This window comes from Camelus dromedarius, chromosome 5 (assembly GCF_036321535.1).
Source record: "Camelus dromedarius isolate mCamDro1 chromosome 5, mCamDro1.pat, whole genome shotgun sequence".
Lineage (NCBI taxonomy): Eukaryota > Metazoa > Chordata > Mammalia > Artiodactyla > Camelidae > Camelus > Camelus dromedarius.
The window spans coordinates 8,642,464-8,667,260 of NC_087440.1; the positions used below are offsets into that span (position 1 = coordinate 8,642,464).

Below are 24,797 nucleotides of genomic sequence, written 5' to 3' on the forward strand. Positions count from 1 at the left end.
TCAAATATCCAACTGTTCATAGTTTTTTGTTTTTTAAACAGGTTTTATTTGAATCCAGATATAAGTAAGATCTACATATTGTGATTGATTGAAATATCTATTAGATCTCTTTTAATCTTTAGGTTTTTTCCCTCCATCTTTTCCCCCTTATTTTATTTGTTGAAGAAATTGAGTTGTTTAACCTATAGAGCAAGAGTTGGCAAAGTTTTTCTTAAAGGGCTAGGTAGAAAATGTATTAGCCATTGTAGGCCATGTGGTCTGTCACACTGTTCAACTCTGCCATTGTAGTGTGGAAGCAGCCACAGACACTAGGCAAATAAATGGATGTGGCTGTTTCAATAAAAATATTCACAAAAAGAGCATCTGGCATAGTTTTTGCCAACTCCTGCTGTAGAGCTTCCAAAGTCTAGATTTTGCTGATTACATTCCTGTGGAGTCATTCAACATGTTCCTCTGTTACTGTATTTCCTGTAATTTGGTAAGTTGGTTATCAGATAGAGGATTGCTCTCTGATTCCTGCGCCCCCACCCCTATTCTCCCAAAATGTACAACTCGTGCATAGGAAGTGTGCTATTCTTCCATTCAATACACGTAATGTCTGATTGTATCCTCTTGGTAATGGTACCAATCTTTGGTGATCCATACCGCATTAATTAATTAGGGAAATCAAAGTGGTGATATTCCAATTCTGTCATTTTTTTCTTCGTTTATTAGCTGGAATGTTCCTAAAAAGAGAAACTTCTCCTCATCTACTATTTGTTTACTCTGTGGTGCCATGTACAAAGGAAAGCCAGCATCTGTGTTTGATTTTTTTTTCTTCTTTTTAACCAATTTTCAAAATAATGAGCTGGTTCATAAGCATTTTCATAGTGACTAATGAGTTTTTAATTTTTCCTTTTTCTCCCTTAGTTTCCTTTTGAACTTGTGGATTTAAATACATTTAATATATTTTAGTCCATTGTAATTATTATCCTTATTAATGCTCAGATTGTCCCATCTGTAGTGAGTAAGAACCTCTTCAGGTTGGCTTTTGAGTCCTTTCAGCATGATCCCGGTAGTCTTTGCTTCCTTGCTTTCTGGTTAAGATGTTACATTTCCTGCTCCAGGCCTGTAAATAGCCATTTTTTCTTTTTAGTGGTAAATGATATTTTCGAGTCAGCAATGTTGGTGGTGGTGGTGGTACTCATTGCCACTGGATTGTTCATGTTTTCTAGGCCTTTTTAGTGTACAGTGCTAGAGAATGTGTGCTGTTGGTTTGTTTTTGTTGGTTTTTATTTTTAAGATAAAATAGGTTTTGAGTTCATAGGGATACTTACTTCTAAGTTAATTACTTCCTTTATCTCACAGTATACATATGGTAGTCCTAGAATGATAATACTACCACCACCCCTAGTGTGATTTCTGAAAATAATTGAAGATATTCCACCCCCCCCCCCAAACCCACCCCCAGTTATATCTTTCCTAAGGATGTAGCCCTCTGGAATGAACAGATCACTGTGTTTTAAACTAGTCATTCTAAATGATCACCAACTAATATATATTTAGGTTGACTTGTTTCATTTTATCTTCAATAATTAGATACTGCTTTTTTGAAAAATTTAATCTGTCATTTCTTGGGAGCCTATAATTATTAAAATAAAAAGTTAGAAATTTAAATTTAATTTTATAATTATTTAAAATATTTACATGGTTTCAAAGTCAAATCTGCAAGACAAGATAAACTCAGAAAAGTCCCCTTCACCTATCCCCTGGTTGGTGAATTTTCTGAAATTCAAGATTTACCCTTTTATAACTTGTTTTTAAAAATATAAGCAAATAGGTAATAAATTTGTGTAGGGATATATTTATTCAAAGCCAGTCTTCAGGCTTTGACTTGAAGTTTAAATCTTTAGATTTTAGGTGTTAGCCTCTAGGCAGTTTGTCATACCAGATAGAATTTGGTTCACATTCTACTTCTATTAGTTACTTACAATATTGTGACTGTGGGCACATTCTCTTAGCCAATTTCTGTGTCTGTAAAATGAACATTGTAATTCCTACCTGCTAAATTGACAGAAAGATTAATCATACGTGCTGGCACATACTATATATACGAAATTAGTGCTTACTTGTAGTATTGTTTTACTAGTGGTTTGAAGATATCAATTACTTGAGAATTTTTTGAAATTTTTCTGAAGAATGTTTATATTTGCTAATGCTTTAATTCTTAAAAATTTAGTCTTCATCTTGTCAATCTTCTATGACTATATCATGTATATTCTTTTTTCTGTTTGCCTTTGCCCCTAATATTTCATTAACTTGAAGGGCCTTCCCCTTCTTTGTTGTATGAAGTCTATATACCTCTGAAAGTCAAATTTAAATCTGTCTCATCCATAAAGCTTTCTCTAATATCTCTTTGTTATATAGTGCTTTGCTTTTTATGTCCATTATCTCATTTAATCCTACATATCCTATGTCATATGTTATCTCTATTTTGTAGTTATATTCACCTAGGTAGATGACAATACCACAGAGTGAAATTTAGTGGTAAAGATGCCTAGTCTGGTATTCTTTTCACTAAACTCCACACTAGTAAATGTTGTTTTCTGAATTCCATTGTACTTAACACAGCGCTGCGGTTAAGCCCTCTGCGGTTAAACCCTCTGCCTACATAAAAATGAGCAGTTAGTTCACTCCCTCCACCAAAGACAGCAGTGTCTTACACTACATTTATTCGGTAAATTCATTCAACAAATATTTATTGAATGCTTGTTATGTGCCAGGTATTTTGTATTTCCCACGGTCTTTTGCCTACTGTGAGATAGATAGCACGCAGTTAATGGCTTAGGGTTATTTTGAGGTTTAGTTTAAATTAGTCAGATTGAGTGCAGTGTTTACATAAAAGTCAAGGTAACAGAGGCCTTCAGAAGAGGTCTTCTTACTTAGCACACATATGTACATGTATCACAAAGTTGAACTAGGGGAACATAACAGGATGGGTATATAGTAAACGCTTTGTTAACTGAAATATAAGTCTTAGGCTTATATTTATTTCTCACTAGTCATTGCTACTATGGCTGCTATGATGAAATAAAAATAGAGACGCTTCCTGTATGAATTTTGGCATTTGACTAGGGCTGTAGATCCCATTACAAAGATAACACGAGCATAGTAGAGCTTTTGCTTCATTTTCATACATGAAATATTATATTTTTTCAAGATAAACTTAAAAGTTAATTTTAAAGGATGCGTACATTGTTGTTACTTATTTATCATTCTGAAAAAAAAATCTGTTTTCAGTGGGGGAAAATCATTTACAAATAAGGTACATGTCATGTCTGTGCGTATATATCATATACAGGGAAAATTTCCCAATGTCTTTCTCATATTTAATGGTTTGTTTTTATTAACTACTGGGGTTAAACCAGGGAGGAATGGTTCAACCTTAGTAGTGCTATGGTTAGTGCACACACTGAACAATAACACAAATACGCACTGGTATGTGGCTCATCTTTTCTACTAACTCTAGTTGTTTTTGTGCCTCAACCCCATTGTAATCAGTCTTTTTTCTAGAAACTGGGTCAGACTCTTTTCTTATGGGCATTTAAGTAATAAAGCTAGTGTTACCACTATTTTGAGAAACTAAAGTTATGAAATCCTTCAGAAGACCTGTTGAATCATTAGGCTAAATATCTAAAAACTCTTGAGCAAAGTACGGCAAACCTTACCAGTTACTTTAGCAGCTAGAAAATATTTCTAATTGGCAGGAAGTGCAGCAGAAAGGATTTTGTTTTTTTACATCATAATGTTTTCAAATTTTTTATTTTATTTTTTTTTAAGGGAGGTACTGAGGATTGAACCCAGGACCTCATGCATGCTAAATGTGTACTGTGTGGCTGAGCTATACCCACCTCACCCCTATAAATTTTACTTTTTGCGATAGCAAATACTTTGGTCATTTTTTTCTCTCAAACCTATCAGTATTGCATTTCTAAATCAGAATAACTTGGAAATGGTTTGCCTTTGCATCTCAGGTAGACAAAGGAGAGGCAAGTTGCAGTCTTTAGGTTCCTTTATTCTGCTTTTCTAAAAACAAATATATTATATTTTACTTTGGGGGGAATGTCATTAGGTCTGTTTATTTATTAGTTTTTTTTTTTTATGGAGGTACTGGTGATTGAACCCAAGATCTTGTGCATGCTAAACATGCACTCTACCACTTGAGCTATATCCTCCCCTCTTTATTCTGCTTTTAGGTAAAAGTTAAGATATTCCAGTTTATTTATCCCTCTATAAGATAAATTACCAAACTGAAAGAGGGTTTGGAAGAAAAAGATACTAGTAGTTCCAGCATAACTCATACTTTTATTGATGCCACTGCCTGCCACTCCACCCATTTTTCTTTCCTTTCTAAATGTTGCACATATGAATGTACAACAGTTGGGAGATAGAGCACAATGTAATGGATTTATGTAATAATAGGATTCATATTGCTGTCAACCAGTAATCTATTTTAGACTATTTTATTCCCTAAACTTGTGGCTTAATTGTTTCAGTGTTTTCAGTTTCCTTCATGTTACTTTAGTGTGTAAAACAATTGGTCATTCCTTAATTGAGGCACTTATATGTTAATTTAAAATTGAAAAATCATTTAAAATGATTTCTTAGAAATATGTTTGTTATCCAAATATAATTTTGAGTATATGGTAAAATATTTGATGTTTTTAAGGCATGCATGCTTTTATATGAATCTAAAATTGTATTATAAATATGCCATTTAAAGTTTTGTTTACAGTTAAATTTTGCTTTAAGTCTAATTTCACTGTTAGGCTGTCACTCTAAGGCAGCAGTTCTTAAATGTGTCATCCCTGTACCAACAGCATCAGTATCACCTGGAAACTGTTAGAGATGCAAATTCCCAGGCCCTACTCCAGACCTGAATCAGAAACTCTGGGGTTGGTGCTCAGCAATCTATGTTTTCACAAGCCCTCCAAGGGATTCTGATACAGACTCTAAGTTCGAGAACCACTGTTCTATAATACTTTGTATGTAGTAGTAGATTGACACCAACTTGACTAAAAATGATCTACTTCTACTCAGCTTTTATTTTTAAAGTTATAAATTAAAACATTCCTTAATTTTTTTAATACTGAGATTATAATCCATATTACTTTGCTTATTATGATCTTTAATTTCGGGAAATGTTGATTTGATCTTGCTATAAGTAAGTAATTTTTGCAGTATTTGCTGGGTGTAGGGTAAATAAAAATGTTTTGCTTTCCAGTATTTCTGTTTTCAAGCCAGCATGTGCTCAGTTTTAGATTAGGTGATGTCACATATTTTAAAATTAAAATGTCACATATTTAAAAATTAAAATCAGTCATTTAAAACAAATTTGTCAGTTACATGCTTTGATTACCTATAGCAGAAGTATCATTTTTAAAGTGGCTGACCAGTGTATGTGTGACAGCTTATGAATTCATTTTTAACAGATGAAAAAAGATAAAAAGGAATGAAGAATTTGAAACTACTCTTGTAGTCATCCTTCTTACTTCTGAGATGCCTAAAAAGGGAGTGTGTTTTGTTTGTTTTGTTTATTAATATGCATTCAGGCCCTTGAAAGTGTATGTCTTATGTTTTGAATAGTGTGCCCTAAGAATGCCTTTGAACTGTGTCATAGAAAGTAATCAGGTCAGGCTTTTTATTGGTATTTCTTTGATATGAGTAAGATTTGGGTTGTATAAACTAGTTTTGAATACTGAAACTAAGTAATTCAGTTAGTTATTTATCTAATCATTGACAGTCTTGCCTGTTTTCTTGTCTAAAATCATGTATACAAGACGTGCCAAATTTCTGTAAATGTGTTTTGGTTCTGATTAGAATATCCTATATTTGTTAGTGATAGGTGACTCTAATATTATTATATTATAGGACAGTTTAACCTGATAGATTTTGTACTATTACTGAAATCCAGTTTTAAGTGAATTCATTTTACATTTGATTATTTTTTGAATTTCAGGATGGTGAGGAAGAAGAAAATGAGAAAGGTATGTTTGATGCTAAGTAGAGTTTAAAAATTGGTGACATTTAGAAAAACTAAATTAGTGAGAGTAAAGCATTTCTTATTTGAAATCTTATTTTTTAAAATGAGTTTATTTTCAAATTTATCAATTTAGTGAATTAAGTTAGCATCTTAATTTTATTTTTCAATTGGTTTTAATTTTCTTTTTAACACTTTAAGACATATTCTTACTTAATGGTACATATCAGTTACTGTAGTGGACAATGCCATTTTTTATTTAACCCAATTTAAATTTTATTTTTAAAAATAATTTCTAGCATACGGTAAGTTGATTACATCCTTAAATCTGGCACTGCAGTAACTCATACGTGCTTATTCGAGTCCTAATATGTAACAAGTAATTTTGCAGCTAGTCCTAAAAATGTTAGGTGACTGGGAGACTATTTGCTACTTAAAAAAATTTTCGTTCGGTCTTCTGACAGTTATATGGTAGTTTAGGAGAGCTGTCTCGTTCAATATAATTACAGGGACATCAGTAGCAATACATGTGGTCAGTATGAGGTTATGGAAGAGTTCTTGGAAAGAAGTCAAAGGATTTTCTACTTTGGACTAGAAAGGACATGGAACAGGGTTCTAAGCAAGGCAGAATTCAAAACTTGGAAGCAATGATGAAGTAAAGCTACCAACTGAAAATCTCAGATGCCCGAAGCCTTTCTATTTCGGGAGAATGCAAGACATCTTTGAAAATGGTAACTGCAGGACTGACTGGACAGGATGAAGACTGGATATAGCCAATTTCCTAAACCTTATGGAGCAGGCCATCTTTGGAGCCTCCTGTAGCGGTTTTCCATGATTCTGGACTACCCAAGAATTGAATAAGAAGAGCGAAAAAGATGAGGCCCTGAATACTTTGAAGACTGATTGATATCCTCAGACTGTGACCTTTCAAGACATCACCGTGGGAGTTCCGAAGGTCACAAGGGTTAAATCCCAAGATCATTCGAACATTGAATAACAAATCTGCACACTTGTCACTATCTCATGGAGGAAAAAAATCTTCCATATGCCATTAACTTATAATCAGAAATGAAGAACTGGTATCCTCAGGACGGAACCATTTCCTCACTTCCGTTGTTTGGTATTTGTATGTAGAGATCATTTTTTCCATGAAGAATAAGTGATCCTGGGTAAAGGATTGTTTATGTTAGTTAATACCCTTGTGTTTTTCTTCCTAACCTTCCCATCAGTGCTAATAACTGGCTTTATATTTTCTAGGTCCTATTCTAGCTTATGAATATGAAATTGTTTAAACTTCTTGTTTTGCCATATTTATTCCTGTTAAATCCTCTTAGATATAGCAGGTTCTGGTGATGGTACACAAGAAGTATCTAAACCTCTTCCTTCAGAAGGGAACCTAGCTGAGGCTGATCACACAGCTCATGAAGAGATGGAAGCTAATGCGACTGTGAAAGAAGCTGAGGATGACAACATCTCGGTCACAATCCAGGCTGAAGATGCCATCACTCTGGATTTTGATGGTGATGACCTCCTAGAAACAGGTAAAAATGTGAAAATTACAGATTCTGAAGCAAGTAAGCCAAAAGATGGGCAGGACGCCATTGCACAGAGTCCGGAGAAGGAAAGCAAGGATTATGAGATGAATGCGAACCATAAAGATGGTAAGAAGGAAGACTGCGTGAAGGGGGATCCTGTCGAGAAGGAAGCCAGAGAAGGTTCTAAGAAAGCAGAATCTGGAGACAAAGAAAAGGATACTTTGAAGAAAGGGCCCTCGTCTACTGGGGCCTCTGGTCAAGCAAAGAGGTTTGTTTTTCTATGTCAGTTCTTTACGATACTGAATTCCAGCATTCAATAAGATCGCTCTACATTAAGGGGGTGGCTTCAAGACCATGTACAGTAATTAGTACTTATGATCCTGCCTATAATATTTTTGACCGTCATAAGTTACTTTTAAAAAAAATTTCAAGAATCTTCATAATATGCAGTGTGTCCTACTGATTGCATTGTCGAATTGTCAGCATATATTTGGTTTTTTTTTTGTTTTTTTTTTTTGTTTTTTTTTTCAAATTGACAATTTTTTTGTGTTTTATTTTTAAAAATCCTTGTGATGATGGTTAATGAACAACTATCAGTCCTAAGAACACAAAATGAAGTCAAGTCCCAGTCCTGAAATCTGGAGAAGATGGCCATAAAACCACTGAATAGAATTGTCAGAAAATCTAGATCTTCAGGCATCTTGGGGAAAATCAGTGCAAGAATCCTAAGGGAATCATTTGTTCAAATAACCTAATCTAGGCCTTTGGAATTGTTAATCTGTTTGAATAGCACTAGTTTGAAATGCAGTCAATATCAAGCTGTTCGATTTTTGGGTTTTTTTGGTTTTTTTGTTTTCAATTTTCTTCTGGTGATTTGCTTCTTTAGCTCTTCAAAGGAATCTAAAGACAGCAAGACATCATCCAAAGATGACAAAGGTAATGGATTTTTTTTTCCTATTTATTTCAGTGGTAAATTGCATATTTTTATTAAAAAGTAATAATTGCCTGGTATTTCCTTTGACATTTAGTCCTTGAAAATTGACATACTAAAAATTTTGGATGGCCTTTGTGTAAGCAGTGGAGTTAGATTACGGCAAACTCTCAGTGTACTTGAAGCATTACTCTCTTAATTACTTAATTTGTAGACTGGTATGAGTTTGCTAAAAATCTGATGTGTGTTTTTTTACATTGTGTTCTGAGCAACTGTATAGAATATTCATATAATAGGTATTTCATTTTCTTACATTATAATTTCAGAAGTATTTTATTTTTGATTGCAGTCTCTTATAACCCCTACATACTACCACTATCTTTTCCCTGTTCGGTCTAGTAGGAAATGTGCTATAATATTTCTGTATATTTCTGGAGCTGAATATTTGAAAGAAATTCAGTTTCTACCATTTGGTTCTACTTTTTTTCATTCTTTAAATCAGGGCACACTTCTATTAACATAGCCAATTATTAGCATTTTAATTCTTCAGAATTTACTTCCTAATTGACTTATTTTAGGTTGATGAGAGTCTTAAGTAGGGAAGTAGTTTTATTTTAAATTTCTGTAAGCTTAAAGGTGTAATATTTGATTTCTTTTTGTTACTGGGAAGTCTCTGGTTATCTCATGGCCATACGCTTTAGTTTTGTCTTGTATACGCTGTATATTTGAAAAATATGTCTTATATTCTTTTTAAAAAATCACTTTAAGGGAAAATAATACCATTTAGGTACTGTAGATTCCTAAAATGCCTCTTGAGTGCCTAAAAAAAAAGGAATATTATGTGTCCTCTGTGGTTTAGTATATTTTGTTGATATATTTTCATGATTAGAAATTTTAGTGATTGACTTAGTAATTGACAATTAATTGCATTACCTACGTCTCTTGCAATTTTGGTTAATGGATAAGATATAATAAATTGTTATCCTTTAAATTTAGAAACTTACTGTAGTCTTAACTAAATGTTAAGTTTTTCCTATCATTAAAAATGTTTTTCCTGTAATTGGAGAAGTATGTGGGCCCAAATGTTACTGGTAGAATAAAAAAGATACACAGACTTGTAGTTAACATTTCATGAGATAAAACAGATCCTTGGTAAGTATGTTTCTTAAGAATAGAATGCAGCAGTCATTAATATTTAAAATATTTGAGTCAGGCATGTGTTGTCTCCTCGTAAGCACACTGACAGTAGTTTTTCAGCTAAAACTTGTGGCATGTAATTTTTTAAAGCAGAGAACATTTTACTCTTTCTGCATATAATAACTTGAAGTTTTAAACATTTTTACTTTTATTTGTTTATGTACTATTTCTCTTAACGTGGGTAGGGATTGTTTTCCAAATAAAGTCAAACAAATGAAAATTCCTGTTTTATAACAGCACATTTGAAGAAAAGCACTGAAGGGTGATTGTATTGTATTGTATTGTATGAAGGGTGTGTAGGCCTGTACTTTAAGAAATGGCATCTATCTGTATGGAACTAGACTTTGTGGAAATAGTACAGAAACAATTCATATAACCATTTACCTTCTAAAAGATTTTGAGGTCTCTAATCTTATTTTTGTCATTGATTTGTTTTAGAAGATTGATTTTTGTTAAATCCAGAGTTATCTAGCAACATATAATTTCCATTTTCTCTTACCCTTTCTCTAATAGAGAATGAAGATGTACTGGTTGATTAGTGTTTGTTATTAAGTATTTAAATTCTTGAAAACAGTTTATCTTTTGCTTTGATTTTTCCCTCTTGCACTTTGTACTATCAGAATTAAACAAGAGGGTTTTGTAATTTTGGAAGAATATGGCCCTAGTAATTTTGTATACTTAAACTTCTGATGTTAAATCTGTTCTAGGAAGTACAAGTAGTACTAGTGGTAGCAGTGGAAGCTCAACTAAAAATATCTGGGTTAGTGGACTTTCTTCTAATACCAAAGCTGCTGATTTGAAGAACCTCTTTGGCAAATACGGAAAGGTACTTCTTTTTACCTTTTTAACCGTCTTTGTAGTATCTCCATTTTAAACAAGGGTTGTATTCAAAACAGTATAAATAAAATCTAATTTTTTAACTCTCTCAGGACTGTTACAGGCATAATTATTGAGTTCTGTGGTAATGGTGAGTTTCATCATATAATCTCACTCTGAGCCCTGGGGATCTTTGTATTAAGAGTTCATATTTTGAGCCCATTTAAATCAAGGACTGAGTTTCATTTGTTAAATTCATCATAGTTTTTCTAGGAACTAGAATTGCTGAGACTGATCTGGTCATCCGGAAAACATAGGTAGACTAATATTAGGCAATAGAATTTGACTACAAAATGGATGTAGTCCCTGTCATCGTACAGATTCCAGTAGAGCGGTGGAGAAAAATGTAAAACTGTTAAGATAGACTTAATCAGAAGTTTTGATGTGAAGGATGAGTGCAGGGTGCCAAGAGAGCAAAAAGAGAGGCTTTTACTCTGGTTGGTTCATCAGAAGTTTCTCTGGCATATAAGGGGACACCTAATGGAAGAGAAGAATAGTCAATAATGAATTGAATATTCTGTTAATAGCTGTTGAATTAAATTGCAATTGATCTGCATCCCATAGGGCACTCACTGCTTTCTACCTTACATTTTAGTTTTCGATACACATCATATGTAACCTACTGTGGGGTAAGCTCTTTGATAGCAGGGATCTTACCTATTATACTTTGTGTGCACATGGTAGGCTTTCAAGTATTAGCAAATAGCCATTAATGAATGTTACAAAAATCTTGTTTATTTTAGGAGCTGTTTTTTTTCCTTCTAATTAGAGAGTTGCCTCAGCATTAAGGAAGTTCTTGTAGGAGCCACAGACAGAACACTGAGAATTGTAGTCTCATGATCAGCTGTGATATATTTTTGGTTCTGTTAGAGCTATAAAAATAGTATTTCGATGGCATTTATTAGGACTAAAACTGTATACGAATACTAATGCACATACAACAAGGATCTTGGGCTTAAAATTAAATTGCTGTTGGGGTGAGTCAGCCCTTCCCGGGGTTAACATAGTTTGATAGTTTTCAGCCAGCCACGCCATACAACCTCCTAAACTCCTGTGTACCTCTTCGTGACATGACGTCTGTGTAGTATTTGTTCAGCACTAGGTTGTTCTCTCTACCTTTTCTTTTCACTCACCCATCCCTGTGTTGTCTCTTGCAGCTGTTCATGTTATAGAATTGAAAGTGTCATTTTTTTTATTGATACATATTTTAAAAGTACATAGATGGAAAGTGTGTTTTTAGAGTACATTTTCAAGGCTGCCTTTTTACATGCAAATTCTTTATTTTTTAAAGTTTCTTACAGTGACTCATAGAAAAGTGTTAACACTTATCTAGACATTTTTTGGGCACTTACAGTTTTTTTTTTTTTTTCTATCTTTAAGAGATTCAGGGTGGGTCTTTGATAGGGAGACTTTGGCTCAAATCTAATTGAGTATATTGTTTCTTTGCTTTCATTAATTGTACCATTACTTCATTGATGGGAATGCTTGTATTTTGATGATGTATTTGAAAAAAAAAAATGAAGAAACTAAAACTAGGTTAAATTGCGCTTTGACCCTTTAAATTGTTCCCCTGAATTTTACTAAGTAGGCAAGGTAGATGGTGATTGCAAGAATATGAAACAATTATATAGATCATCAATGTATCCTTTATCCTGAATTTGTATATCCTGAACACATGCTTTAATTTGAATAGTCTCCATTGTAAAGTTCCATAGATATGTTGTAAATATCTAGATATTTTGTAGATATGTTGTAAAGTTGTAGTTGTAAAGTTATAAAACTTTCTGAAGTATAGTCTCATTTTACAGGTTCTGAGTGCAAAGGTAGTTACAAATGCTCGAAGTCCTGGAGCAAAGTGCTATGGCATTGTAACTATGTCTTCAAGCACAGAGGTGTCCAGATGTATTGCACATCTTCATCGCACTGAGCTGCATGGACAGCTAATATCTGTTGAAAAAGTAAGCTTGCCTAACTGTTAATAAAAGGGAGGTTACTTTGAGGGCTAGTAATTCTCAGTTTAAAGATGTTACACTGGTAGGAAGTAGAATTAGGAATGATTTTTATTTTTATTCATTTTTGTTTTTTTACTTCTGTTTTCCAAATTTCCTATCATCAACATACTTTTTATAAACACTAAAATGTAACTTGGAAACTTACATATTTTTTTCTATTTAAACCTTTCAGGTTAAAGGTGATCCTTCTAAGAAAGAACTGAAGAAAGAAAATGATGAGAAAAGTAGTTCAAGAAGTTCTGGAGACAAAAAAAATATGAGTGATAGAAGTAGCAAGTAAGGATTTATTTTTTTAATAAGTACCTGGGCTTTTTTGGTACATTGATGAAGTGGTTCTGATTCTGTTGTTTTCTTGTGTGGGGTGGTACGGTCAGGACACAAGCCTCAGTCAAAAAAGAAGAGAAAAGGTCATCTGAGAAAGCTGATAAAAAAGAAAGCAAGGATACTAAGAAAATGGAAGGTAAAGATGAGAAGAATGATAATGGATCAAGTGGCCAAACTTCAGAATCGATTAAAAAAAGTGAAGAAAAGAAACGAATAAGTATGCTATATATCTTTCTTCTTAATCCCTTTCTTATGTGTCCTACAGCTTAATTTTTACTGTGGAAGGGGGAACTTGGTATCTCAGTCCAGATAAACATTTCCACTTCATTATTAGATGTCGCTGTGGTAGAAAAGGAGCTCTAATAGGACTGATGGTCTTCTCCTTTTCCACTCTTAGGAAACAGATATCTTCTTCCAGCTCAACCTATTTACTATTAAATCTGGGCTGACTGAAAATGGTCGTTGATTAATAGCTGTTTAATTGATCTTTTGGTATCACTGAAAGTATTTATGGCTATAGACTGAGCTCTAAAAACTTTACATTTAAGTTCTTATAGAATACATTTTTTATTTCATGTATTGGTTTGTGAATATCTGGTTGTCTAAGAAGTCAACATTTTATATTATATTTATTTTATCTTTTAATGAAACATTTTTAGACATTTGCTTATCTAATTTTTTTTTCTCCTAGGTTCAAAGAGTCCAGGACATATGGTAATACTAGACCAAACTAAAGGGGATCATTGTAGACCATCAAGAAGGGGAAGATATGAGAAAGTAAGTCTCTGAGAGGGATATTTTCCACCTGTTTCCAAAAGAAGATAATTCAGTATCTCTGTGACCATTTTTACATACTTCCACACTAGAAAATCTAAGAAAAGAGGAATGTCATTACTCATTTAAACTTCTTAAATGACCAGCTCAATTTGAAAAACAAAATTATTTTAACATCTAGTCCTATTATAATTTTTTTCTTATAGATTCATGGAAGAAGCAAGGAAAAGGAGAGAGCTAGCTTAGATAAAAAAAGGGACAAAGACTATAGGAGGAAAGACATCTTGCCTTTTGAAAAGATGAAGGAACAAAGATTGAGAGAACATTTAGTTCGTTTTGAAAGATTGCGACGAGCAATGGAACTTCGAAGGTAGGAAAAGATTCTGTTTTATACCTGTCTGTAACTATAGGTACATCTGTAACACTAGTTATAAATCAGATTTGTAGGAAACTGTATTGTTGTAGAAAGATGTTTCTCACTTTTAAGAACTGCAGTAAAACGTAATGATTTCTTAAGTTTGGATAGCATTTTACAAGTTATAATACATCTTTCTATTATCTGTATCTTGACAGCTCTGTAAAGTTAGTTATGTCCGTTATGTATTTGAAAAAAATGGAGGCCCAGAGAGGCTAAATGACTCTTCCAACGCCACATGGCTAATGAGTGGCAGAGTCGGGACTCAGACCCAAGTCTTCTGACTCCAAGTCCAATGCTCTTTCCTCTACTCCAAAGCTGCCGCCATAAAAAACATAACATTAAAGGAAAAATTGATTCTGTGATAAGGTAGTGTAAGCTACAGTGATCAAATAGTATGCTGACATAGGAAAAATCCATTGTACTTTGAATTAGAGCCCAAGTGAAGGAAGATTACTGTGTTCAAGCTCTGTCCCAGCGCAGGCATTCTCTTTAAAACAAATTGAGAACAAAACAAAACATTCATATTTTTAGTGGCAATATCTCATGAGTGCCTGTTTGCTTTCATTATTGATTTTTGGTTGACACTTAAAATATTCTTGAAATATTCTTTATAGTATGAATTTCCAAATATTAACCTATATTGTCAAATGGTCACTCATCATGGAATTTCATCTATTCATTCACAAGATTGTTTGGAACTACCAGAGATACTTCTAGCAACTTAAATAATACTATGATTGCCACACGTTATACTAAAAGGAAATCATCCTTGCATTACTCAGAATCTGTTTTCCATTTTTTTGCTGAAGTCTCAATATGCTTAGCTTCCTGTTTAGATGACAACATGTTGGGAGGAGAGAGAGTTATTAGAGCATCAATTCTCAAACCTACCAGACCAGCATCCCTTTTATATAAAAGAAAGTTGCTGTACCTTCTTTACTATTCTGAAATGAAATTAATATATAATATGCCTACCTATAAAATAATTTCCAAAATATCAATATAATACCTTAACTCTAATATAGGGGAGAAATAAAAGTAATTTATAATGAAGCATATATTCCAGATACGAATGTTCAGGCATGGCTCCCTAGAAGACATAATGAAGTAGTCAGCTGTTTGCACTCCTCTCTAGACTCAGTGAGAATGTGACAGCTACAAACACAGATTGTTATCAGTGTGTCGTATTGGTTAGTCAAATACCAAGAGTGGTGTTGACATTATGATTTCTGAAATGGTAACCAACTCTTGGAGAAGTTCTCAAAGTATAATTTTCCCTCTATATCAAGTTGCATTCCTGGAAATTTTAGTGTATGTAAAACTATGTCACAGCAAACCAATTTAGCATTTATTAAAAATGGGTTAAGTTCTAGAGTCAGATTTTTTTTTCCTAAAGGTGATTTTGTTTTGTTTTAACGACATGAATGTCCATTATGGCGTTTAAAAGGTATTAGGAGTGTTGGACAGGTTTTTTGTTATGCAGGACAGTCCTGACTGTTCCGTGCATCATAAGAAATTTAGAATCTTTGGTCCCTCACTAATGCTGGTAACAGCCCCTTAGTCATTGTGATAATTAAGAATGCCCTTCAGATTTGCATGGGGGCAGTACTAGGGGAAGACATGCTGGTAGACAAAATATTCTGGGTGCCTTAGAGTGAGGAAATGATAAAAACACTGTTAAAAGTCTAATGCAGGGTTTAATTTAGTTCAGCAAACTTTTGAACTATCTTCTGACTCAGAGAAGCATGTTACCTGGAGCCATCTGTTACAGACTAGTGAAACTCCAAAAGAGGTCTTGAGGGCAGCCGTTTATTATATATAGATTTTGCCATAATTCATGTTGATGGTTATGATCCCAAGTCATCAAAAGTAAATTCTACCTTGTTTAAGGAGATAGAATATATCCTAGATTCTGGAAATTTTTCTGTCAAAAACAATGGAAATTGTAGTTTTGTAAATTCACATATGTAGAATCTTTCCTTTTTAAAATGTTGATTGATTAATGGGCTATTATTATAGTGGGAATTTTATTTAAACAGCAGTCATCTTAGAGGCAACTGCTCTATAAAATTAAGCTGTTCAGTTGATAGTCTTTAATAAATAAGTGACAGTATTGAAATTTGTTTGAAGTTTTATTTTGAGTTCTCTTTCCAATTACATTAAAACTACTTAGAATGAGTTGAAGTTTAAAATTGCCAACCTCAAGGAAAAATACAAATTCAAAAGCTATTCTCTTTCACACAGTGCTAGCATAATTTAAGTATTTCTAAATACTGATTTTTGTTAGACGAAGAGAGATTGCAGAAAGAGAGCGTCGAGAGCGAGAACGCATTAGAATAATTCGTGAACGGGAAGAACGGGAACGCTTACAGAGAGAGAGAGAGCGCCTAGAAATTGAAAGGCAAAAACTAGAGAGAGAGAGGATGGAACGCGAACGCTTGGAAAGGGAACGCATTCGTATTGAACAGGTGCAGTCAGAAAATCTTTTCATCTTAAATAACTGACCTTTTTCAAACCCTGTGATTTTTGCCCTAAAATTTGCTTTACTTGTTGTAAAGCTTCTATAGGATGAGTTCAGCTAATGAGCATATATTAAGTATCCCTGAAAGATAATAGTGAATTAGGTGCTAGTTAAAAATACATTTAGTAGTGACCTTGTTCTAGCCAATTGGTAATAACTTGAGCTCTGCAATATCATGGCAGCCTAATAGTCTGAGCATAGGACTATGAGTCCAGAGTAGTTGTAATCCAGGCTCTGTCACTATCCCATTCTTAGAAAATAATAACTACTTCCTTACAATTCTCATGGGAATGATTTCCCAAGGCTGGAAGGAATTAATGCCTCTCTTTGCAGAATTGCATCCAGGATTTTAAGGCACTTAGTCTTCATACATATTAAGAACTCTATTTCTAATTCCCTTTAGGTGCTTTTGTTACAAATGATTAAATCTGACCTTCCCAAGTACTTGCCAGCTTTCACCACCCAATCTGTGTTAATTTTAATGTTGCAGAACAGTAGTCATAGCCTAGATTGCCAATTACCGGAGTCAAATTTGTTATTGATTTGTCCGAGGTATGTGTTTTGCCTGGTGCTTGCCTATGATGCTTTCTTAATGACAGGATTACAACAAGGTTGCATATATACTTACGTTTTCATTTTGCATTGGTTGGTTCTTCCTTCTGTGTTGTGTGAAGGAACGTCGTAAGGAAGCTGAACGTATTGCTCGAGAACGAGAGGAGCTGAGAAGGCAGCAGCAGCAGCTTCGTTATGAACAAGAAAAGAGGAATTCTTTGAAACGCCCACGTGATGTAGATCATAGGTAGTCGCTTGCTTTCTTCAACAGTTCCTTGCTGTATTACTTCATTCAAGCTAAGACTAACAGGAGAATTAGAAAGTACAAGTGCCCCTCACTGGAGTAAAAAGTCGTGATCAACAGGGATGGGAACGATTGCAGTCTCGGGTTGGACTCCATGCATTGTCAAGGGAGAAGAGTCTGCTCTTCCTTCCCTACTTACCTTCCTAATGCCAAATGTTTTTCCATTATGGCTGGAAATACATGGGAGGTTTCAGTCATGCTTCCCAAACCCAGGCCCATTTTGAAAATTCTTATAGGATAGTGTACAGAAATGGAAGTCATAAACTTGGGAAGACTAAAAATAGATTCTGTGGTGTGTTTCCGTTCATGGTTCTTAATAGACTTCAAAATATAATATAGTCATTTAATTTTCTGAATATAAATGCTATGGGATTTAGTTGATTGTGCTGAGGAATAAGTGGAATAAATGAAATATGGTTGGGTCTTAACCTCTCTAAGCTTTCCAAAATTAAGTGCAACAGAAAAGGTTGTGTACTGCTGGTTAGAATTTTATTATAAAATGGTATCAAGTATTTTATCTTATTTGTCTTTTCCATTTAATAATTTTAAAACAAATAATTTTTTAGCTGTCTTGTGAAATTCCTGTAACACTTATATGACTTAACATAATTTAATAATTTTTTGCTAGCTTGTTCTCATAACAGAATGCTTTGTCTTGAGTTTATTAGTGCTCTGTATTCACAGTTCCTAGCATGTGGTATGTATGACTCCAAGTAAATGTTATTTGATTGCTGTAAAACTAATTTATATAAATGAGCAAATATTTCTCTTCAAGGCGAGATGATCCTTACTGGAGCGAGAATAAAAAGTTGTCTCTAGATACAGATGCACGATTTGGCCATGGCTCTGACTACTCTCGCCAACAGAATAGATTTAATGATTTTGATCACCGAGAGCGGGGCAGGTTTCCTGAGAGTTCATCGATACCGTCTTCATCTTTTGAAAGGTAAATAGATGTGTTGAAAATTGTTGTATTTGGTATATGAGCCTTGCCAGCGATAAGTTTGGTTCTCTATTAAAATCTTAATTGAGAAGTACAGGTTATAACTGTGTGTTGAGAACAAATCATGTTTGGTTTTTGGTTTTGTTAATGGGAATGTGACAGTATTCAGAATTAGTTTAATAGGCCACCATAACAAGGTCGAATAGTTCGGCTTTATCTTCTTTATCTTAAAAACTAATTGGGAGTACTGTTAGCTTTGGATGTGCCTCAGTTGTGAAGAACAGTAAAGAGCACTTCAGGCTGGTATGACTCGAGTGTTTGATGTAATTCCCCTTGGATACCAAAAAACCAGCATCCGTGCCAGACATTTAGCTCAGTTTAAATGTAAGTACGTCTCAGGACCTGTGTTCTTTGTTTTGGTAATAGGCGAGAACGTTTTGTTGGTCAAAGTGAAGGGAAAAAAACACGTCCTACTACACGAAGAGAAGATCCAGGTTTTGAAAGGTACCCCAAAAATTTCAGTGATTCCAGAAGAAATGAGCCTCCACCGCCAAGAAACGAACTTAGAGAAACAGACAGGCGAGAAGTGAGAGGGGAACGAGACGAGAGGAGAACGGTGATCATTCACGACAGGCCTGATATCACTCACCCTAGACATCCTCGAGACGGAGGGCCCAATCCATCTAGACCAACCTCCTGGAAAAGCGAAGGAGGCATGTCCACTGATAAGCGGGAAACAAGGTATTTATGAAGTTTCTAATGCCTGGCTGATGGTGGTATATGATGCATTTGGGTTTTTAAAAAAGTTGTAGTAGAGTGTTGATTGTGTTTCTGTGTTTCGTTTAACAGAGTTGAAAGGCCAGAACGATCTGGGAGAGAAGTATCAGGGCACAGTGTGAGAGGGGCTCCGCCTGGGAATCGCAGTAATGCTTCAGGCTATGGAAACAGAGAGGGAGACAGGGGAGTAATCGCAGACCGGGGAAGTGGAGCACAGGTAAATGCGTATTAAGGTTTATTGTCAACTCTTCAGAAAGAAATTTAGAGGACTTCTGAGACATGTCATATCCATCGCATCATTTTGGTGTGGCCTACCTAATTTAGTTAGATTAGAATGCTTGGGAGACTAGCTTCTTATAAAAGATCTTAATGCTTCTTGTATTTTACAGTCAGTAGTTGAACATATAGCCCAGAGAAGTAGGATACGAGCCCTGAAATTGCCCCCCCCCCAGTTTTATTGAGATATAATAGACGTACAGCAGGCACTGTTCAGGTAAGTTTAAGGTGTACAACATAATGATCTGACTGGAATACATCATGAATGGATGACAGCCCTGAAATTCTAATTCTGTTTTTACTAACTCTCTGCTGAAATTTGGGAATTGTCTTTGGTAGATGAGCCTTCCCAATGATGAGTTTGATTTTATTTCTTTCTTAAGAAATTGAGGATTTCAAATCAGATGGAAAATACTTGGTCCCTACTGTGTTTCCCTTTCACTTTTTCCTTTAAAAAAAAATTACTCTCCCTTTTCTCTTTCATTAAGTAGCTTAAAGTGTAGACTGAAATAAAACTTTTGTCTCTTTTTTGTTCTTTCATCTCTAAAGGTAGGCAAGCGGAATATTTTATATTTTTTAATTGCTTTTTACTCCCGTGACAGTTCATTGACTTGAATATTTTGTAAGTTAATGAACCTGGGCAGAGGACATCTCTTAGCAATTCAAATGAACAAAAACCTTTTAACTGTTTTTAAAGCATTCTGTTGGTGAAATACTGGCATATGCAGAGATAGCAGCAGAGATAGAATACTCTTTAAATTAACACACAGAAAAGAATTCTGAAGTGTGTGTGTGTATCCATCCTTCAACCTGCATTATACTCCAATATTCTCTTTTGCATTTGAATACGTATTAGGTTTTGAGCAACATTTTTTACCAGAAAATGTTTGAATTTCCTGGCATGCTGCTTAATACCACTATATGCTTTCCATTTCATGCAGAGCACTGTGGAACAGATTTGGGCCTGCTGGCATTTATAAGTGTTAATGTTTCTAATAAGTAGAAATGTTCAGTATATCAGCTCACTGAGCTATTTACTCTGAATAGAACTTCTAAGACTTGGTACATAATCCAGGTATATCACCTCATTTAAAGTAAAATTCAAGGCAGTCTCATAGACTAGCCCCCTGCATTCAGATACCCTTTTATAAAATGTGTCCTGAGGAGGAGAGCCTGTCCATCCCCTGGCAATTTGGTTTTCGTGATGTTGGTCTGTAAGGTGTTCTGATGGTAGTGTATCTCTGTAGTTCCCTTTCAGCTTTATTTTCTGCAGTCTAAATATCATAACTTTTGACTCTTTTTTCCCTCAAATCTTCTTGCTTTTGTTTCTTTATGTTCACTACTCTTTTTTTTTCTTTCACAGTCATGGATGTAAGACCTTGTAAGAGCGTAGCACTAGCTAGTACTGTGTACAGTAGGATGAGAGCTCCTGTTCCTCTGCGCTGTTTGCATGTTGATGATATATACTCCACCCTGATTTGTCTTCAGGGCTTGACCTCCCTGTACGTCTTCTTCATATAGGTCCAGGCGTTATACATAGACTCAAGGGTCAGGAAGTACATGGGTGCTAGAAGGTATAGCAGTAACAGTGCCGAAGCATTTCCCTCGTACCCTGCCCTGAAGCCTGAGTAATTTCTCACTTCAAAATAGATGGAAACTGTCTTCATATTATTCATTCTGTCATCTTCTCAGGCATCTTATTAATTTGCTTCTGACATTAAAAGTACACCAGCGTTAAGTAAATTGGCCTGAGGCTGAGGCTGTCCTGACTTTTCTCTTAATGTGTTATTCTTTAGCACTATCCTGAAGAACGACATGTGGTTGAACGCCATGGACGGGACACAAGTGGACCAAGGAAAGAATGGCATGGTCCACCTTCTCAAGGGCCTGGCTATCATGATGCGAGGCGAATGGGTGATGGCCGGACAGGAGCAGGCATGATAACCCAGCACACAAGGTAAGTAGTTAATCATTTAAGACTTTTCTGCCAGCATGTGACCAAACCTTTATCTTTTCCTTAAAGGTCATTGTAGTTTATGAGAGATTGAATTGCAACTAGTAACAAACCTTGGTCTGCCCAGATATTTCCACATATTGACTAAAAATCTCTAGGAGATTATATGCAGGGCAGCTGATGTTAATTTGTTAGTTAATATTCCTCATTGTAAGTTAGTTGATTGGCATTCTGGCATCCTGATCTGGATATATACAGGCATGTATGTCAGAATCCAGTTGGTAATAGATAGTAATTTCATGTTGGAACCATATTCTTGCTCAGTGTCTATCATTCCTAAAATTCCTAGAAAGGGAGAAGAAACTGAAAGGATGTTCTGTTTTCTCCCATTTCAAATAACTCTAGCAGCATTTTTGGATATTTATGCCAAAGCCTGTTCACAGGCTAAGAGACGAGCTTTATTTTCTCTTCACACCAACATCCATTGTGGCTGTTCAGCTGGCAAGTCTTTGGCCTCTCTCTCCCCCATGATCTTTCTTTCCCTTTCCTCTGTCTTAGAAGAGACAGTGGCTTGGCTCCATGACCCGAGTAACCATTCCATTGGTTGCTTGTACCGTCACACTCAAGTGTTTATTATACTTGTGCCTGCACAGCCTCATCACTCTTTCTGTCCTTGGTTTTTGAAGGTCACCAATGCCTTTTTTCTTGATAAATTCAGATTCCTTTAATTTTTTAGTTCTCAGACTCCTTTGTGGTTAAGCACTGTTGCTTTTGCTTTTTTGAAACATTCCTCTGTTTTCTAATGTACCGTAATATTCTTTGTATCTTTTTGATTTACTTTGTTGGCTCCTTTAAATGGTTGGATTTTAGACACTATTTATTTTTAGCTCTATTTTGTGATCTCCATGCAGTATGTTGCGAGCTCCATGTAAATGCCTAGACGTCTCCATAAAGTCAAGGTCACAGGCAAACTCATTCCTCTCCTATTTCAAACCTTTATGTTTCAGTTGTCTCCAGTTTCTTCTAATGTGCCAGTGCCACCGTGCCTCTCATTCACCCAGACTGGGAAAACATGGGCCTCATCTTTATCTCTCTTCATTCCTAGCATAAATTTCTAAATATAGTTCAGTTTAAAAAAATATATTTGTAATAGCTTTACCCTCTCTCTCATTTCAGCTTTTATCTGATCTTCCCCAGTTAGTCTTTTGCATCCTTTATTATTCACAGTATTTCTAAATTTAACTGTTGAGACTGTCTTCTTACACCATTTACTTGCTCCAAAACTATAGACAGCTTTTCTAGGTTACAGGATCTAATCCAGATTCCTCAGTCTGGCATCCAAACTTTTTCATAATCTGGTTTTATTCTACTAAAACCATTTCCCCATGAGATTTTTCTCTCTCAAATTTGTTACAGGGGCTTGGGGTGGATCTTTTTACCTGTATCATTCAATTGTATCTACTACACTGCATTATACGTATAAAAGAAGTTAACAGAAACATTTCTTGAGTGATGTCCTCTAGCTCAGAGGTTCAAGTTCCTAACGTGATGCTTATGCTGTAGATCTGGGGACCACAGTTTGAGAACCACTGCTCCAGTCCGTTCATGCACTGACCGTTAAGTCGCTTACAGAGGGAGAGACTGCCCAAGTTGAAATCCTCACTCTACCATTTATTATCAGATCACCATTGTGATCTTGGGCAAATTACTTAACTTCCAAATCTGTTTTTTCATCAGTAAAATCAGGTTAGTGATGGTACATACCTCACAGGACTGTTGAAAGGAGTAAATTAATGTGGGTAAAGTACAAAGAACAGTGTCTGGTAAATGATAATTTTGTAGGTGTTAGCTGTAATTATTTGTTCTTCTGTTCTCTGACTTTTTTTTCTTTTAAACCTTTTTCAGTAATGCATCCCCAATTAATAGAATTGTACAAATCAGTGGCAATTCCATGCCAAGAGGAAGTGGCTCTGGATTTAAGCCATTTAAGGGTGGACCTCCACGAAGATTTTGAACATTAGCTCTCTGCCATGGTTTCAAGATAATTTATTGAAGTCTGTAAACTTTACTTGACTGACTACTTATGAAGAGGACCTCTGACTTGCTTGAGAGTTCTGTCAGACTTTTCTTTTTTTTCTCATTTTTTAAAATTTAACATGATTGCTTTTCTCAATTTTGGAGAAGATGTTTAAATAGTTCTGTTGTAACTTTTAATAGTTTGTGTATCATTCAACTTTTTTTCTTGCAGCACCAAGACACATTTGAAAAGATAGGAATCAAAACCATTTTGTTTAACGCTGTGTGAATATAAAGAGTAGTTTGCAGGTGTGTGGTAGTAGTTTAATTTGCAGCATTAGCTCTGTGGTGTCAGGCTCTAGAGTTACTTCTTGTCACCAAGCATTTTCGGCCTCCATTTTGAAGGCTTAAACAGTCTGCTGTTTAATTTTTAGAGAATAAGATTGTTCCTTGCATTTCTGAGTATTATGTAACCTATTTTTGCAGAAGGTACTGTTACATTAAGTGCATCTGTGTATCCTGGTTTTAAAAAATGTACTCTTTTTTGAAATAAACCTTCATATTCTGTATAGTTGCTAAAGCGTTGAGAACCTTTTTAATTGTAAAATCAGAACCAATTCTCAGTTTAGTGTAGCAGCACACTTGTTCAGGTTTGCATGGTATGAAACCAAATAGATAAATGAAACCTTGGCCATGAGGTCTGTATCACTGAGGTTTTTAGACTGAGTTGTGCAGGTAAGTGCACTTTTAGGTAATCTGCACTGTTTGATGGATAAATTCCATCTCTGGGAATTGTGTGGGTATTAATGTTTCCATGTTCCCAACTATGTTGAGAAGTGGAAAAAAACCCAGGTTCCAGATTGGTGAATCAGTTGGGTTTTGTAAATATTTGTATGTGGGAAGGCATTGTTGTCTCTTTGTGAAAATAAAAATCCACACTTGGAAGTGTATGTGTCTTTGTTTCCAGCTTTTTAGGTGTAAGTTCTCCAGCCCTTTCTGGAGTTAAACCCAAAGTAATTGACTAGGTTTAGAGCTTTAAAGGAAATTAGCCTTAACTTTAACTCTTCACCTCAGTAGCTGGGCAGCACACTCTGTTCAAGTGTTGGAGACTTAACCGCTAATCTTGTGACTTTTTTTTTTTTAAAGGCATCTTTTCCAGGAAAGCCCTTCAAGGTAAATTCTAAATACCACCACTTAAAGCCTCCCCTATTCCTTCACATAAATCAGTGATGAGTAACCCAGATGGTCTAGATTCTTGGAAAACTTAGCAGTCTGTATGCTCATACGAAGTAAATGATGGGTACAAGGGATTGCTCTGAGGTCATCTTTTGATTTGAAGAGTCTTTATCAAAGTTCTTGTAAATGTCC

The 24,797-nt window shown here is 35.0% G+C and overlaps 1 protein-coding gene across 5 annotated transcripts in view; it reads left to right on the forward strand.

The window, feature by feature from the left end:
• The window catches only part of SLTM (SAFB like transcription modulator), a 41,085-nt gene extending 16,711 nt beyond the window's left edge, over positions 1-24,374 (forward strand). For 3 of the 5 annotated variants that reach the window (XM_031452974.2, XM_031452976.2, XM_031452979.2), the window contains 16 exons: positions 5,999-6,026; positions 7,354-7,822; positions 8,441-8,490; positions 10,390-10,508; positions 12,367-12,516; positions 12,743-12,846; positions 12,945-13,111; positions 13,586-13,671; positions 13,875-14,038; positions 16,374-16,554; positions 17,282-17,406; positions 18,239-18,409; positions 18,833-19,147; positions 19,256-19,400; positions 21,256-21,416; positions 23,319-24,374. In XM_031452974.2, coding sequence (XP_031308834.1) covers positions 5,999-6,026; positions 7,354-7,822; positions 8,441-8,490; positions 10,390-10,508; positions 12,367-12,516; positions 12,743-12,846; positions 12,945-13,111; positions 13,586-13,671; positions 13,875-14,038; positions 16,374-16,554; positions 17,282-17,406; positions 18,239-18,409; positions 18,833-19,147; positions 19,256-19,400; positions 21,256-21,416; positions 23,319-23,427 — 2,544 coding nt within the window. In that variant the 3' untranslated portion in view covers positions 23,428-24,374. The remainder of the gene's footprint in view (positions 1-5,998; positions 6,027-7,353; positions 7,823-8,440; positions 8,491-10,389; positions 10,509-12,366; positions 12,517-12,742; positions 12,847-12,944; positions 13,112-13,585; positions 13,672-13,874; positions 14,039-16,373; positions 16,555-17,281; positions 17,407-18,238; positions 18,410-18,832; positions 19,148-19,255; positions 19,401-21,255; positions 21,417-23,318) is intronic. The other 2 variants (XM_031452975.2, XM_031452977.2) reach the window with 1 other exon arrangement.
• The last annotated feature ends 423 nt before the right edge of the window (positions 24,375-24,797 follow it).